The 17,500-nt window shown below is 38.7% G+C and overlaps 1 protein-coding gene across 2 annotated transcripts in view; it reads left to right on the forward strand.

Moving 5' to 3' along the window:
* The first annotated feature begins 2,576 nt into the window (after positions 1–2,576).
* LOC138015888 (signal peptide, CUB and EGF-like domain-containing protein 3) overlaps positions 2,577–17,500 on the forward strand; it is a 33,544-nt gene continuing 18,620 nt past the window's right edge. For both annotated transcript variants that reach the window (XM_068863013.1, XM_068863014.1), the window contains exons 1-11: positions 2,577–2,744; positions 3,709–3,848; positions 4,512–4,655; positions 5,601–5,709; positions 7,182–7,367; positions 7,949–8,071; positions 12,030–12,155; positions 12,841–12,963; positions 14,546–14,665; positions 15,369–15,503; positions 17,055–17,252. In XM_068863013.1, the coding sequence (XP_068719114.1) occupies positions 2,681–2,744; positions 3,709–3,848; positions 4,512–4,655; positions 5,601–5,709; positions 7,182–7,367; positions 7,949–8,071; positions 12,030–12,155; positions 12,841–12,963; positions 14,546–14,665; positions 15,369–15,503; positions 17,055–17,252 (1,468 nt within the window). In that variant the 5' untranslated portion in view covers positions 2,577–2,680. The remainder of the gene's footprint in view (positions 2,745–3,708; positions 3,849–4,511; positions 4,656–5,600; positions 5,710–7,181; positions 7,368–7,948; positions 8,072–12,029; positions 12,156–12,840; positions 12,964–14,545; positions 14,666–15,368; positions 15,504–17,054; positions 17,253–17,500) is intronic.

A 17,500-nucleotide genomic window follows, 5' to 3' on the forward strand; every position in this document is an offset into this window, starting at 1 on the left:
GTTGCAGACAAATGGTTTTGTCTTTGATTCAAACAGCTCTCGTTTCACTGTTCCTTCTCTCTTTCGGTCTTTTTTTTCTTTCTGCCCTTATTCACCAAACTTTACTTTTTCGTTACCTTCTTCTTCAAATCGCCGACAACGCCCACGTCTTTTACACATATATAGTTTCACTAATTTATTCAAATGACAACATGCATTATTACGTGACTACATATCATCACTTAAAAGAAGTTCATTAACACTAAGACAGGCTTAGGTAATACACTTTACGACAAGGAATAAAAAAATAACAGTTATCGGCAATCTAGTAAATACTAACGAACTACAATATGGCAATAAGACGACAACTAATTAGAATTTTATGACTAATGGGATAGGGTCAGGTTAAACTCAGAAATGCAAGTTATATTCTGCTTAGGGCGCCTACGTTGGTATGCTTTCTTCCACTCTTGTGTTGAACGACCATGTCGTACTCCTGAAGTGTCAAGCTCCATCTTCACAATTTTCTTAAAGAAAGACAAGTGCAAATATTACATGTCTGAGTTTGAGTTTATGGTACACTTGTTGTCTGCATGGGGTACTGAGCCTGCAAGAGCAAACGTAAAGGCAAGAAGCCAAACAATTCAACCAGAATCAGCTGCAGAGGTGCCCATTTCTTAGGTCTCGTGAACGTCTGTGTGAGATGCATCCTTGATACATTTGGCTACCAAATCAGAGCCTCTAAGAAAGCTAACTAGGAAAGATGTTCCTTTTCATTGGGGGAAGGAGCAAAGCAGAGCTTTCACTAGTTGAAAGTGCATAATGTTGAAGAGCGAGTGATTTATTTTGCAGAAGCTTGACTGATGTTGAAAGGCAATACTCATTAATCGAGCGAGAAGCTCTGGGGATTGTATGGGCATGTGAGCGGCTGCACATGTTCTTATACGGAAGATACTTTAAGATTCTCACAGATCATAAGCTGCTGGAGTTTAGCTACTCTAAGCTGGCTTCCATTTTGAGGTTTTTTGTAGCTTTCTGCTTACACCGTCACAGAGCAAATAACGGCTACTTTCTTCCTCCATCGTTTAGCACTGACCTGCATTGTTTGGCAAATGATCCCCGATTACCATCAAGACTTTTGTATATTATGCTAGCATTTTTTTCGAGCATTTCAGTGAGGCAAAAGCATTAATAAAGAATTATTCGAACATTTTAGTGGCATTTTCCCAGAATATTCTTAACAATTTCAAATCAATCAAATGTCACAGTCACCGCACTATACGCAGCCGAGAAGTCAGGAGTTTTTAGAAGGTGGTCGAAAGGCGGCCATGTTATATTTTTGGCTTTTTGTTCACCTTTGAGTCTTCGATGTTTTGTTATCGAGCGTGCTACTATTAGGCATTTGCGTTCGCTTTTATTTACATAACAAGATATGCAATACTAGGGAATATGTATAAGGGGTGTTATGGGAACATTTTAGAGAGAAAGATGCAGGATTAAAGTGGAGCATCCTCATATTTAACGTCTTACTGACCTACACAATAACTGCTTCCTTATCAAGCCAATTTTCCTTCCACGAGCTTTCACCTTGCCTCCTTAACCGATTCACTGGAAAACACTTAACTGCCACATGAGAGTGTTTTCTTAGATGATGTTTGAACATTTTTATTCAAAGTTACTGAAACAGCAGTGACATGCGACTTTGATAATTCTTTTCTGGCGAACGCTCGAATGAGCAAAAGAAGACAGTCACTGCGTTTTTGATAGAATCATGGCGTAACGTAATTTATTTATTACTTATCAGCGAAATGAGCTTTAGTCTTCACTTAAGGACTGGGTTATAATTACTAAAAAGGTGCGCAGCGCTACCTGCTTGATAAATCTCAATTGGTTTTTACAGCATGTAACCGCTGGGAAGGTTTTTATCCTCTGGGAAGCGCTATCTACCAGGGCCTGGTTAGTAACAATTTGTACGATGTAAAGCATGTCTTGAAAGTTCAATTGCCAAAGAAAAAAATGGCATGGCATGGGGAAACCTATGTCTATTAGCATACATTAAGGTCATGTATCAGATTTATTATTATGTATCTATTAAATATTCTTTGTTTAAACAGCTGTCGTCGTCATAAACACGGAACGTGACAACTTACACAAATATTCGACGTTGCAAATGACATTTCACATGTACTCTTACAAGAACTGGCAGTTTTTGAAGAACGCGATAAAAAACAAATGCCAACATGAGACCAAGATGACTAATAATTCAAAAAAGCATTTTATAGCTTTCAATTTTGACCTGAGCGGATACTTAAGAATTCACAATTAGTCCTTTTTTAGGTAATTTGTTAAAGCAAACAAATTGCTCATTGCTTTCCAAGAACACTTCTCAACATAAAGTAATGGATTTCGTATTTTATTACGAGTGTTTGGAAATACGACATATTTGCAAGTGATGTTTATGTTGCTTCGTTCCATTTGCGCTTTAATTTTTAAACGTTATCGTACCCGAAAAGAAAAAGAAAAATTGATGTTAATCATTCAAATTATTACTGCTAATAAGATATTGTAATTCTTTGTTGAAACACCTGCATTTGGCCAGAGCGTAGTGTAAAAATTTCTCTGAACTTAGGAGAAAATCACTTGCTTCGAACCACCAAGTAATTTACCTTCATTGTTCATTGCTAGTCCTAAAAATCAAACGATGAAAGCATCATTCGTGCTTTCTATGATAATACGAGCTCTATCGGTTTCTCATTTTGTGACAGGTAAGGATCAATTAAGGAAAAAAATTGTTTTCGGGTTTGGGTCATGTGAAATGAGAAATGTTTGATCGGAGAGGTCGATATCTAATATCTAAGCTATCGATCACCGACAAAAGCTCCATTAGCTATGATCTAGTAGTGCTACCAGAAATTATGAACTAAACCCACGATCCATTCTTTGAAGAGTGGACTTTTTCATTACGAACTCGAACTAAAATGCTTAATTTTCTAAATTAGTTTCTTATAATCACCGTTTCTTTGAGCACTTATTTTATAGCTCTGTTGAAGTTCATTGTTTGATTTCAAATATATTACAGCAAAAGGCGGCCCCTAATTTTCAAATCGCTCTTAAAATTATTATTTATTTGCCGCTTCCTCGATGAATTAGCTTAAAGCAAACGCCCCATTACATGACAGCAAATGGCAGGATTGCCTTTTAAGCCACATTTTCCTATGTGTTCTTGTGTTAAAATTGTTAGTCTCTTAACAAATCCTTTCTTTTTCCCGATTAAAACAAAAAAAGCAAAAACGCAAAGAGACTGAAACGCTAATGTACGGACGTCTGATTTGAAAATTGTGTTTAGCTTTGTATTTGATTTTTTTCAGTTATATTGATGGTTTGGACTCATTTAACTATTTCCTTCTATTGAATCAGTTTCGTACTTAATGCTGTTCATAGGGTATTGGTAACCACACGCGGGGTGTAGCATAGACAATACCATACGCACAGGCGGGCCGGGAAAGGTAGTACATGATACATTATAGAAGTTTAATGCCATATGAATGAAAATCGGTTTTTATGAAAGACTTCGCTTTCATAACCCTTATTATTATTATTATTATTATTATTATTATTATTATTATTATTATTATTATTATTATTATTATTATTATTATTATTATTATTATTATTATTATTGCTATGGAAGGGGAGGCTCAACAAATTGTCGTTACTTTCTTGTCACAGCTCGCAAAACAGCATATTTCTCCAGAAGCCTGGTGACGTCATCCTCCGATCTTTCACCAGAATTCGCTGCCATGCATGCGTTCATAAACTCTACATCGGCGTGGTGCCCGAGGACAAATTTCAGTAATGAATACTTACAGGTTAGCGCGTAGTAGTGAATATATTCTTTGGAGAGATATAGTTTAAAAAAAATGTATTTTCCTTTTTTTCTTGCATTGGCAAATAGAAGTAAAAACGTTTTGGTTGCATTATGCGTGGAAAGAGACCTTCTAGCCAATTCGCGAAAATGGAGGATCAGGTAAAACTATTTGAGGTCTTAAGGTTTCACAAAGTTTAATTAAGACAGTCTGCTCGCTCACAATGCAATGTAACCACTTAGCTAAAATCAAGTACCTTCAGAAGACAAACCCATTATTGATTTAAATGGACGACTTCGTTTCCGCAATAATTTCAAGCTATATATAGTATCTTTTTTCTGAAGTCTTTGAAGTCCTGCGCCCCAGATTTGAAGTCCAACAAAAAGACAGCAAACGGGAGAATTACGAACACACGTGAATTTACTTTCCGTGCGTTTGTCGGCGTTTGATTCAAAATAGTATCGGGGAACTAGTCAAAGTACCCTGATGAGACAAAATTTAAAGAGCAAAATAATTTTAGACGTGTTAGTTAATTAGCTTGCTCGTTGATCGCTTATTTGACTGACGACTTGCTCGTGGTAAATTTGTTGGTAGTCGGTTGATTATTTGACTGATTAACCCTCTGAATGATTACTGCATTAATTGATTCCTTTGTTCACTTCTTAGCTTGATTTTGGTGGAATCAAAATAATAAAGGAAATCACAATCGCCGGGGAAGCAAGTCCTCCTGTCAATCAAACCGGTCGCAAAGTAACGAAGTACCTAATTCAAGTTAGTGCGGATGGTGTATCTTACAAAGATTTTGAACAAGTAAGTCATGATGATAATAACACCAATAGTAACTGTAATTGTTAATTGGCGGTGAGGTATGGGGCAGGAATTGGAGAACGAATGGACCAAGAAGAAGTTAAAATTAGTGATCTTGGACTGGTAAAGCAAGGAAGATCATGTAGGTGAATAGGAGTGCACACCTGGAGCTAATGTGTACCAAGGGAAGAGGGTAGTAGGGAATTGGTAAGTGTGGCAGAGCGCGTAGATTACTGCAAGACCTCCTTTCTATATCTTAAAGCGACCGAGGAGTGATTGTTACAGGCGGCCCTTGATGTAAGGTCTTGTTACAGACAAGGGAGACGGTTGAATGTCGACGGCATGAGAGGTACAATAATCGAGAAAAAAAGAAGAAATACCGACAACTCTTGGGGATACCTGACATCATAGACAATTCTCAGATGCCCGTGGTTTTGGGAACACCTGACGTCCTCAGAAATACTGCCATTGAGTGTCTAGCTAAGCAGCAGGTCGGATCTGAGACGTAAGGGATTGTAGCCAACCGAAATATCTAATTACGAATTGAAGCAGATCGCATAATGATAATGATAAAAAGGATAACGATAACGATATTGATAATGATTGTAACAATAACATGCAAACAAAGGATAATACTGGTGCATTAAGACAGGAAGGAACTTTGCTTGGATCCGCATGAATTTTGCAAAAAAGCTGTTGAGGTCTGGGACAAAGGATAGTTGTTCCCCCTCAATTTACTTGCGACCAGAAGATGTATCAAAGCTAGGTAATTTTAGAACAAAAATAAATATATGATAATAAGGATTTCCCTAGCCACGCATATAAAGATCGTATGGCTTGATGAAAAGATATTTCAAAGCGCTTCAGTCAAACTAAAACTCTCAAATTTAAACGAAATTTAAGAACTAGAAAACTAAACTACAGTTCTCGCATGCCTCCCTTTTTCAGATTTCAAAAGCTGATGTCACATTAAGAATAACAATACAATACATGCGAATTGTTCCCCTGGAATTTGATGACTTTCCATGTTTGAGAATTGAAGTCTATGGCTGCAAGGGTATTTACTCACTGACTCCTGTATATCTTCACTTTATTCATTTACTGATTTGATCGATTGTTTGTTTGTTGTTGTTGTTTTTCCTATTTCATTGGTTGCTTTTACTTCTCGAAAGATAATAACCGCGGCACCTTAAAAGGGCATAAGCTTCCTTTTCAATGAAAATCGATCTCAAAACCCCATAATGATAACTTTACCTAACTCTTGATAGGAATAAAATCAAACAAATCGTAAAAAAATAGGTTGGGCTGAAATAACACCTTATTATTAAGAGACTTTCACGTCTTTTCTCATGGGTAAACTGTCACTTCAGCCCATTTAATCCATTCTTATTGAAACATTCCAAAGCACTGATGCAGGAAAAGGAAAGTGGAATTACACATTGGAATTACTTTTGCAATCATTTCTTTTGTGTTATGAGCCCACTGCATGCGAGTAGATAACTCGTGCGTTATGACAACTCGTGCGTAGTATAAAATGTTCGACCCGTACAACAAATTCGAGGTCAAAACTAAATTTCATGTTTTTGTGTAAATCCGCAGTATATATCTTCCACCAAATTTGGGCCTTATTCATTCAGTGTATTTGCTTTAATACTGTCTGTCATTAATGAACATCAACTGGTTCAGTAAGAAACCGTAAAATTCACAACTGCTAGCGCCAAAGCTTGGACATGCGCAATACCGTGAAACAGTCCCTTTAAGATCAGCTGGAGAAAAGACAGTCGCCTTTCGATTTAAGTGTCTACTGTACTTAACGAAGGGGCACTAATGGATAAAACTGTACAGCAATTGAATGAACTCAGATCAAATCGTAGGTTGGTTATAGGAGAAGGGAAAATCAACAAACTAACAATCTCAAACCACTGGTGACGCCAAGTCTGGGAATCGAGCCCGGTGTCAAAGAGGATTTTAAACCCCCGATCCAGATCCGCTGGTGGATGTGGACCCCCTTCCGTGAATTTGGACCCCCCTGGAAGTAATTGTTCTTTTGATTAAAGTAGTAAAATTCCTTTGCAAATAATTGCATTTGTGAGCGCACCACCCATTCAAACTATCAAATGGAAGAAAAAGAACTATGAAAGAAACAACGCTTTACGAAAAGGCCACAGCGCATTGGTGGGAGGAAAAGCTCTCAAAACTGCGCCATCTTCCCTTCTTTCCTCTGATAAAATGTGAACAATCAAAAGCTGATAAGCACGGCACAGCATGCTACAAATCTTTCAAGGAACTTTAGGTTGAGTGCGATTTTCGGAATCGTTAAATTGGAGACACTAAGAGCAATTGATGAAATTTTTTTACAAAATACTGTCTATATTCTTTGTAATTTAATTTAATTTTGAAATACTCACATTTCATACATAAATTAATTATTAGAGTTCTGCAAACTCTAGAGAACGATAATTAAAAATAAAAAAAGGATGAATTTACATTGATACTTTTTATCTCAACTTTGCCAACTTGCCATTGCAGCAAAGAAATCAAAGCTATGCAGTGAAAACAATGGTGGGTGCTCTCAAAAGTGTATCGCGCACTCTAAGTACTGTTTGCTTGGCAAGTGCTTCTTCGACTGTCGGATTGACTTTCTCTGCACCAAATGGGCAGAGTGCCAGTGCTATCCTGGTTATAACTTGCTAGGTGACAAGACAAGCTGCAAAGGTAGATACAACAATTTATTCATCAGTTAGCAGCGAGGTTTCTACTTGGCTGTAGCTATATAGACAGAGTTGCTTGTTTATATTTCACGAATGTTTTGACCGCAGAATAGCGGAATGCAAACGGCATATGGGAAGACGAATTCCTCGTCATTCCACAAGCACAGTCTCACAGAGAGGCATAAGAGAAAGCATAGCCATAAACACAAGCAATGTAAAAGGGGTCTAAAGTAAAAGAACATAACCACTGCCAGTTCACAAGTATCGCTGACACGGTGATCAATTGACAACGACTTAAGGGCACTACAACAATTCTGTAGCGCTATATGCTAAATTTTCAACCAAGATAAGACTGACTTTGCATCTGATGTGTGTACGAACTCCCCTTTGGAGTGGCTCAAACCAATTTTCTGCACTTTCAATTAACTGTGTCTCTCAGTAGGACTGACTTCACAGTCTCTGTCTCCCTCTCAGAGTTGCCTACACAATAGGAAACTTTAAGCGGGCTCTGAATGCGCTTAGAGAATTAATTGCCCCAGCAGGGTTTTAGCCCAGATGACAAACTTTAGTTTGTCTTTAACACAGATGTTGATGAATGCAAAACCAATAACGGTAACTGTGATCACCTCTGCGAAAATTCTCCCGGAAGCTATCAATGCAAATGCCACCAAGGATTTGCTATCAACAGCAACAATCATACATGCGATGGTAAGTTGACAATTCGAAGAACTAGTTCTCGAAGGGAAACCAAAGCAGACATTTCTTTAACTCGTATTCACTAAATGTCTACATGTTTTTGGTTTCCTCGACTTGATGAGCGACCATTCATTTATTTCTTTAATTTTAATGGCACCAAGGAAAGCGTATGCTTAAGACCAGATCTCATTTTACAGGATCAGTTGCTTGCTCAAAAACATGACATCCGTTATTATCATCATCATCATCATCATTATTATTATTATTATTATTATATTATTATTATTATTGTTATTATTATTATTATATAGCAGAGGATTCAACTGAATGTTGCATTCTAATCAAGCTACAAAGTGCGAAAACCGTAGCCTGTGAGCCGTGGAGTAAAAAGGAAAAAATAAAGTTATGTTAAAATGCAAAATCTATATCTACAAAATGTATCTCTCTCTCTCTCTCTCTCTCTCTCTCTCTCTCTCTCTCTCTCTCTCTCTCTCTCTCTCTCTCTCTCTCTCTCTCTCTCTCTAAATATATATAGGTTGAATGAAAAATGGAGTCAAAAGCAAACTACTCAAAGGTCCATGTTTAATATAGGGAACAGACGTTTCGCCCTTCGGGCTTCTTCAGTGTTCACGACACAAGCTAAAAAATATTTGGCTCTTTTAGCTTGTATCAGTGTTCACGATACAAGCTAAAAAGCCAAATATTTTTTAGCTTGTGTCGTGAACACTGAAGAAGCCCGAAGGGCGAAACGTCTGTTCCCCCCTACATTAAACATGGACCTGTGAGTAGTTTGCTTTTGACTCCATTTTTCATGTGACAGACTTTGAACCCACGTCCCCCTGATCACTAGTCTAGTGTGATGACCACTACACCATCAAGACAACCATGCTGGCAACATGGCTGATTGATCACTTAATGTGTGGCATTTACGTGGGACTCCATATGGACCAGTGTTTCCATGTGATAACGCTGCAAGCGGACAAGAATTAATGTAAAGAGTCAGTAAAGTAGCTCCCTTGAGCAAACAACGTATCACCCCCAGGAGGATTGCAAATGGATTCACAGTCCAAGTTGGGGAAAAATTGAGAAAAAAGTTAAAAGTGAAAGTTAATACAGGAAACTCAATACTGGACAACTTCTGGCGTGCCAGTAGTTAGCGCGCGCCGTTTCATAACACACACGTTATGTGTGTTATATGAAACGGCGCGCGCTAACTAAGTTGAAATAATCCTAAAAAGCTATGTTGTGTATACGGTCCTCTTTCTATCGATTTCTAACTCAGACTGCAACCTTGATAGTCCGATAGTCCGGACGATATTCAACGTGCCCGAGAGCACTGCCCTCTGCATCTTTCGCAGTACGCCTGTGCTTCTGCCTCCCACGAGCTCGCGCATCGTGATATCCAGCTCCTGTTACCACCCCCCCAAGGGCACCCATTATGATTTTACATTGCTTCAACTCGTAGCATGGGATCTGCTGCCTCAGTTCCCAGTGAAGGGGACCGTACTTAAGGGTCTTCTCTTCATCCTTTCTTTTTCGATTGATAACCCACGGGCAACTCCTTTCTTTTTCGATTGTTAAGCCACGGGCAAGGGTATCACAACTCCCTTACACTTATGATATACAATACGTGCATCCACCCTATTGCATCTGACCTCTTGTTGATCGGCGTATATAGTGAACCGGCGTTAAAAAGAACTTCGGGCAATCAAGGAGAACAGGTTTGGATTTTCAGAATTTAATAGCAGCAGTAGAAATACAGAAATTTGAAGCTGTGAGAACGGAAAATTACAGTTACAATTCGGTATTTCTGAAGCACAAATTCGATCGGAAATAAAACGAAAATGTAGAAAAATAGTCGGCTGAAAAATCCTTCGTACATTCCATAAAATATCACATTGTCCTTTTTGTAATTGAAACCTTAAAGTCTAGCACGAGGTCTTGCGTAATCGGGGTTGATGTTCTTATCAATCACTGAATGTTTCCAAGTCACCGGAACATATAGGGACATCCCAATAAGCTTTAACGTTCTCTAACTCATACACAAGGGAGTTTAAGATCTACGACGCGACGGCAACGAAAACGTCACAAATTATGTATATTTAATGAGCAAAAACAATAGCTTTGCACGCTCTGCACGTGCATTTTTCATTTTTGTACATTTCTTTCACATTTTCTGCAAATCTACGACGTGAAATTACCAATTCTCAAGTTTTTCAGAGAACGTGAACACAAGGCAGCGAATTTGAATTTTCTGTCGTAGATTCAACACCGCACCTCCTAATTCAGTTCATGGAAAGTCACACTAGTTTTTAGAAGTTGAACAAGCCGACATGATGACGAAAAAGATTAATTGACCTGAAGTTGGAATTTTAAATGACGTTTTCGTTACCGTCGCGTTGCAGATCTTAAACTCCCTACAGGCTCGGGCTTGTCGGGTGATTACCAGGGTCGTATCTCGTCTATACGTCCCTAATCGTACAAAAGCTCGTAAAACAGTAACTTTAGCGCTGCGTCGTGTTTAGAGAGATACTTTCTCTGGGCCAACGCACTACATCCTGACAAATGGTAATGGTAATGAATTTATATAGCGCATATTTTTATCAACATATTCAAATGCGCTTTACAAGTAAGGTATCTATGGGTGAGATCGGACATCAGCATATATATAGGCGCCGCTGGCAGCCGCTATCAGTCCATTAGCGATCTCACCCAGCACATGAATGAATGAAATGAGGTCTCACCACAACACCGGGAGCTCCATGCCCTACTCTTTACGAATAGTGTGTGGGTTCTTTTACGTCCCACTGGGTTGTGAACATTGAAGGGTTGTGAGACGGGGCCTACGGTTTATAGTCCTTATCCGAGAAGACTTGAAAGTCCAGATGTAATTACAAAGGCAGCACTCTCTCCTCAGTTATTTTAAGACCCGAAGTGTTGGTCCGGCCGGAATCGAACTCACGACCTGGCAGCCTGGTGCTCAACCAACTGAGCCACCGGTGGCGGTAACAAGATATGAGCCACGCTCTCTGGGACCTTCCCGAATAATCTGCACCTTACCTTACCCTCCGCGCTTGGGTGGGTCTTCAGAAGTGTATATTCGCGTTGGTAAGAGCTGCCCGTATAGCTCAACGAGTCCAACGATTGTGTGTGATGGGCAGTTCTTCCACTCTGTGAGCCACCAGAAACACTCGTCCGCACTCAAACTCTCATCCTCCAGCCTGGTAGTCACTAGACGCCCTTGCCATCGTTGATTTCTGATCTCATTCTCTAACTTCTCGATTTGGCACTTCCGCGCCTCTTACCCAAACACCTCCGCGCACTTAGCCGCTTCTTTAAAAGTGGACTTACGCCCCTTCCTCGCTGCTTGCTCTTCAATCACCATAATCACGACATGGTATTCTAGTCGACTCAACAACTCTTCCCGTTGAGACACCAGTCATTCCTGTACACACCTTCACTTCTCCCAATCCCTGCACTCAAACTATCTGCAACGCTACCGAGAGTCTCCTCTAGTCTGGGGGCTTGATCCCGTAGATTTTGACTCATCAACGCCAAATCACCGTCTTATTGTTACTATTATTATTATTATTATTATTATTATTATTATTATTATTATTATTATTATTATTTGAGACGTCAAAAGAAAACCGAGACTTGACTATACTCCATCCGTTAGTCCTTGCACCTAATAATCAACAGCAAAGATCTACGGACAAGATTTGTACGCAAGACAAAGAGGAGCATCCTCCTCCTCGACAAAACTGCCCTGGATCTTGGAGAAGGGGTAATGATAAATCACCCAGTCTGAAAAGAATTTTAAGTTAATCAAGAAACTGGCTTTTCTTCACGAAGCGCCAAACCTAGATTTTGATCGACCATTATGTCAACCTTAAAATAAACACCAGGGACATCTTACATGGCGAAATTCCTGCCATAATTACTTATTGCGTCCTTTTTTTCTGTTCAGATGTAAACGAATGCAATGTCAATAATGGAGGCTGCAGTGATTTTTGTCACAATACATATGGAAGTTACTACTGTTCGTGCAGAGTAGGTTTTCAGCTTCAGTCATCGGATAATCACACTTGCAACGGTAAGTGTCAGTATGCCAAATTAGGCCACGGGCTCAGCCTAGATCATCTTTGGACTGTAGAATCGGCATCCTCCTTTAATCCTTCTTCAAGTTCAGAACGGTATCTGGCAACCAAGTCCCTTACTTCTACTTAGCTTCGTATCCCGCCATTAGCTATCTGCGTACGTGTCCGGCTACACCTCGATTTACTGCTTGCTGCACCTTGTTTCACAACTACAGGACTAAAATTATAAGAGCATTTTGTCCGAGACGTTGTGGCGTGACCGTCCACTCTTCTGACTAATTTTGTCCATTCATGCGTGTACATTTCTCAATAGCCCTTATGCGCGATGACGACTGCATGACTAGCTGATTTCTCCACCAAGCCTCGAATTTGAAAATCAATCCTGTAAATCCCAACGAAGCAAGGATTTAAAGAAAACCGACGTGCAAACAGTATTGCATGTCCAGATAATTTTGTGCGAACGAGGCTTAGTGGTGAGTTTTTGAGCATATGACGTTATCATGGATAAAGCCTATTCAAGTTCATTAAGACAGGCAACCCACTAATTAGACACAGGTCAAATCAAGGCACCCTGCTGTTACATCATGAATTGTTTCTCCTTACGATTATCGCTCTCTTAACTTCACTTATATTTTGCTAACAACTTTCGTTTCATTGTCGCTTCATTTTAAAACTTCCCAGATATTGATGAATGTTCGATAAACAACGGTGGATGCAGTTACGGCTGTCAAAATCTGCAGGGCTCGTATTACTGTACGTGTCCAACGGGATTCAAACTGGACAGTACCCAAAAGAACTGCAAGGGTAAGAGACAAGCAAACGTAATGAATATCAATCGATGTAGTGCATGGAAACAGGGCCACCCAGCGAAAATTATTTCCAAAATGTATAATAATAGGAAAGAAACTAAACAAGAAAACGCCAATAATTTTTTTTTTTAATTTTGCTAGAAAAAATGGTGTTCGGTACTCCCAGCTAGATAGCAAGGGAAACTCCCATCACACGGTCCTTGTGTCACTGTTTCCAAGCCAGTGAAGCGAAACCGCTCACGCAACCTGTCAAAACAATCATTTTTTTAGCATGTGATAAGTTGAACCAAGCTTCTCCTGAACGAGTTCTTCTCCAGTCTTCTTTAGTTGCAGTTCTCAACCAGCCAGCACGGATTGAGATGATAAAATGCTTAAGATTTTCCGCAAAAAGACTATGAAAATTATTAACTTTTCAGCCAGCTCAGTTCTCTATTTTCGAATTCCCCATAGAACTCTTTGTTTTTTAAATGCTCTTGGGAATATGCAGTGTCCCCAACAGCATTTCAAAACAACAGTTCATGCAAAATTTTGGGGCGAACAATGTGTAATATGGGAAATTCAAATATAATGAGAATAATAATAATAATAATAATAATAATAATAATAATAATAATGATAATAATAATTTTGCAGAACAAATTCGTTGGGGGCCTCTAAGGAAAAGCAGGAATAAGGTCACAGGAGTATTTTTTTAACGTGTTTAAAGAAAATTTTATAAGAACCGGATACATAGCTCAAGCGTAACGGAACTCAAAGTTAAGAGTGATGAAAGAACAGTAAGCAAGAAGAAAAGGAAAGAAGCTGAGGGGCAACGAAAGGAAAATCTCGACTAAGCAACGAGAAGACATAATGAAATCTGTCATTCACATATGACACTTCATAGTGTCGTAGTTCCCGGTGTTGTGGTCTGTCTTCTGTTGTGCATCATGGTTGGGAGGGTAAAAAAGTTGCCAAAGTAATTGGCGCAAGCCATTGTAGAGCTCTGCCAGATTGACTGGCGAAATCAATAAAGATGAAACATCATTTTTTTTCATTGTAGATCTTCATAGAAACAAAAAAATCCAGTTAAATAAAGTCAATTCAATTAAATATTCCGGCTTGAAGACAACCACGTTGTTACCTCAGGAATGCATCGAGGACGTGGACTCGACCAGTCATTATATAACTCGGAAAGACTTCGGAAGTTCTCAGTTGTAACTAACATCAGCAAATGGTTAGAAGGTCGTTCTGGTCTTGTCACATGCTAGAAAATGAGCGTATAACTAGTGTCATAGAATATTTGCTTTACGACCTTTGTAAAACACAACTCATAAACTCAGCTTTGCTTGCAAACATTATAGTACGTACATCCTCGATTAGCCCGGGTTTACGCTATTTCGCTGTGCTGTCAAATGCATTTTACAATATTTGCATGGAAGAAAACAAAGCATATTTCTGGTATCATAAATTTCTGTTAGTTGGTAATTCCTTGTTCATTCATTTAAAATTGAAGAATGCAACCATCTCTCCATTAGGATTCAAATTCATATTGAGTTCTTTTATGATCCTTGATTGCAATAATTTTCTTTGGCTTACAGATAGTAATGAATGCCTTTTGGGCAATGGAGGCTGCGAGACCTATTGCCATAACACAAATGGAAGCTATTACTGTTCGTGTTTGTCTGGTTTTGAGTTGTACGACAAATTAAGATGTAAAGGTAAGTCAACAGGTGCTAGCAGTTAAGATTGAAAGAAAGAAGCGTCCCTCATGAATTATTAGTAAACCGCAACTCACTTGGGCCCTCAGGTCACTTCTACAGGAGGCATGGCACCTGAATGTCAAGTCTATCGCAAGTCACCAGCGGAACTCCTGTCAGGCAAGAAAGGCGAAGACTACTCGACGGCAATGCCTTGGATAGGGACTAGAATCTCATATATTAATGTAGACGGATTCTGCAAGTGCCAAACGTTTTGTTTGATTTTCCTTTTTTTTTCTTTGTCTTACATTACCCTTTTTTAATGACCTATTGTTCTGATTAGTATTTATAGACCAACGTACAAACATTGTGAAGTTTAGCTAACGTCCAAACGTCGTCGTTTTGGCAAATTCTTTATTCTTGAAATGTTAAGAAATATTTTATTCCAAATTATTATTATCATTCTTCTTCTTCTTCTTCTTCTTCTTCTTATTATTATTATTATTATTATTATTATTATTATTATTATTATTATTATTATTATTATCATCATTAATGTTGTTATTATTATTATTGTTGTTGTTATAATGACTAAAGAGTTAAAAAAAAGTATTGGATTATCTTCGTTTCCGTGCTAATGAGAGACACGGTACGCAGAATTATTGATACCGTGGATATCGCAAGAGAACCATTCCTCACAAAAAAATATATTTTTGTTCTTCAGACATAGATGAGTGTGCCACTAATCATGGAAACTGCAGTACAATCTCGACAGAATGCCACAATTTTCAAGGAGGGTACAATTGCAGATGCAAGAAAGGGTACAAGTATATACAAGGAGATTACTTAAATTGCGAAGGTTGGAGCCCTTTTCATTGTTCTTATTTATTTAATTTGTTCCTAGCATTGTTTAAGAAGAAGGTAAAAGTCATTGAAAAAAAAAACACCGCTTGACGAACTCTTTATTACTAGGAATCCAATAAACCTCTCCTTGGCGTAAAGCTAGGAGCATACGTAAGCTAACAGTAGCTCAAGACTTTTTTGTCTGCATCCTCAGAGACAACCGGTATGAAGTTGGGGAAAATGGCGAGGGGACACCTCGTGACGCTGATTGAAATAAAGTTGCATCCAATCCTGCATTCAATCCTTTGTAAAGTGCCCCTGTGATTAAAAAAAAAACACTTCCTTTTTTCCTTCAGATTTTGAAATTGTCTTTGCTTAACACCTGACTGTCAAAATTTTGAGCTTTGATTTTTATCCAAAGGCCGTTTACTTTGAGTGTAGGTTTTGGATTTTACGGTCCGCTATTACTCACGTTCAAAACTGACCGATTGGACCTCAGACGGTTGGATCCAGGGAAAAGTGACGTCAGAGGCTCACTAGCTTAAAATTTCAGCGTATGAACGCAGCTTATTATATATGCAAAGCGTGAGTTTAAAAGTTTGAAAGCCCAAAACCTCCGTGATGCATAATTCTGCGGCATACACACGTATTGCATTCTTAAACTAGTGAGCCTTTGACGTCATTTTCTCCTCGATCCAGCTCTCTCAAGAACATAATCTTAGTAATGGCGGACCATTAAATAGGAAAATTACAGTTAAAATAAAGAGTTGTCTTTTTGAAACCAAGGCTTAAAACGTGGGTCACTTAGTGTTTTGTTAACATAGTTTTGAAATCCAAAGAAAAATATGAATTGATTTTTTGGTCAAAGGGGCACTTTAACCTTTATCGTGTACTCATTTTTTCAAAATACTGGAAAGAACTGATTTGAAAGGGGGATGGAAGAGAGAGGGTGCGTGTGTGTTCGTCGTATATTGTCAGTAGCGAATTCGGTAACAAAGTCTGTTTTGTAAAGGCCCTTACTAAGATTTTCTCGTTTCATCTCATTTTCTAATTTCACAAAAATACATTTCAAAACCAAAACATGCATTTTACCTGAATTTCTTGAGGTCTTTTCTAACGGACCACACAAGTTGTAGACATTTGGTAACTAAAATTAAAACACGGCCTAGCTCAAATCTACTTTTTGCTAACTTTTACGTTGCGTTCAAAAGTTGACGACAAAAACATCTTTGCGATAGATAATCAAGGAGGTTATAATCCTTTTATATCCAGCAAGCGCGAGTAAAACAATTGTTTTATTAAAAACTTCAGGACCAACAACTCTTCCATGTATTGTGGACTAAAAGCATCGATTTCTGCCTCGGTCAATTCAGGTCTAAAGCGCCTTTTAATTTGTCAAAAATGTTTTCAGCTCGCTTTACTGCTGACGCGTTCCTTGACCATATTAGGCAAAGCAGATATAGCCTGTGTCCGGCGAGTCAATGAAAATGCTTGAAATCTGAAATTCATAGTTCCGTTTTCAATAATTTCTATGATAAAACACTCATTTGATTGCGTTTCTCTGTAGTTATCTCATGTCCTCCGCTGCTTGAAGCAGCGGGAACTGAGGTCAGTCCTCCTAAATGCCTGTCTGTTGACGAACGAAGAGTCAATGATACTTGCGTCTTCAGCTGTGACAACGGTTATAGGCTTCCAGACCCAAACCAGGCCTCAATGATATGTCTGGATACTGGAGCTTGGGACAGAGCATTGATAACCTGCCAACGTGAGTTTAAAATAAAAAAATAAATAAAGAAATAAATAATATATATACTTTTGTGTGTATGAAGAAGGCCCGAAATCCAACGATGTAGTCACTAGCCAGTTGCAGTGAACTACCACTGACTGATCCTTTTGGAATGAAAAACATATGTGTCGTGAGTGGGAATCGAACCCGCGTCCCTCTGGTTACTAGTCGGGTGTGCTAACCACTGCACCGTCACGACAACCCTGCTGGCAACAGAGCAATCAGTG

The sequence above is a fragment of the Montipora capricornis genome, chromosome 9, assembly GCF_036669925.1.
Source record: "Montipora capricornis isolate CH-2021 chromosome 9, ASM3666992v2, whole genome shotgun sequence".
Lineage (NCBI taxonomy): Eukaryota > Metazoa > Cnidaria > Anthozoa > Scleractinia > Acroporidae > Montipora > Montipora capricornis.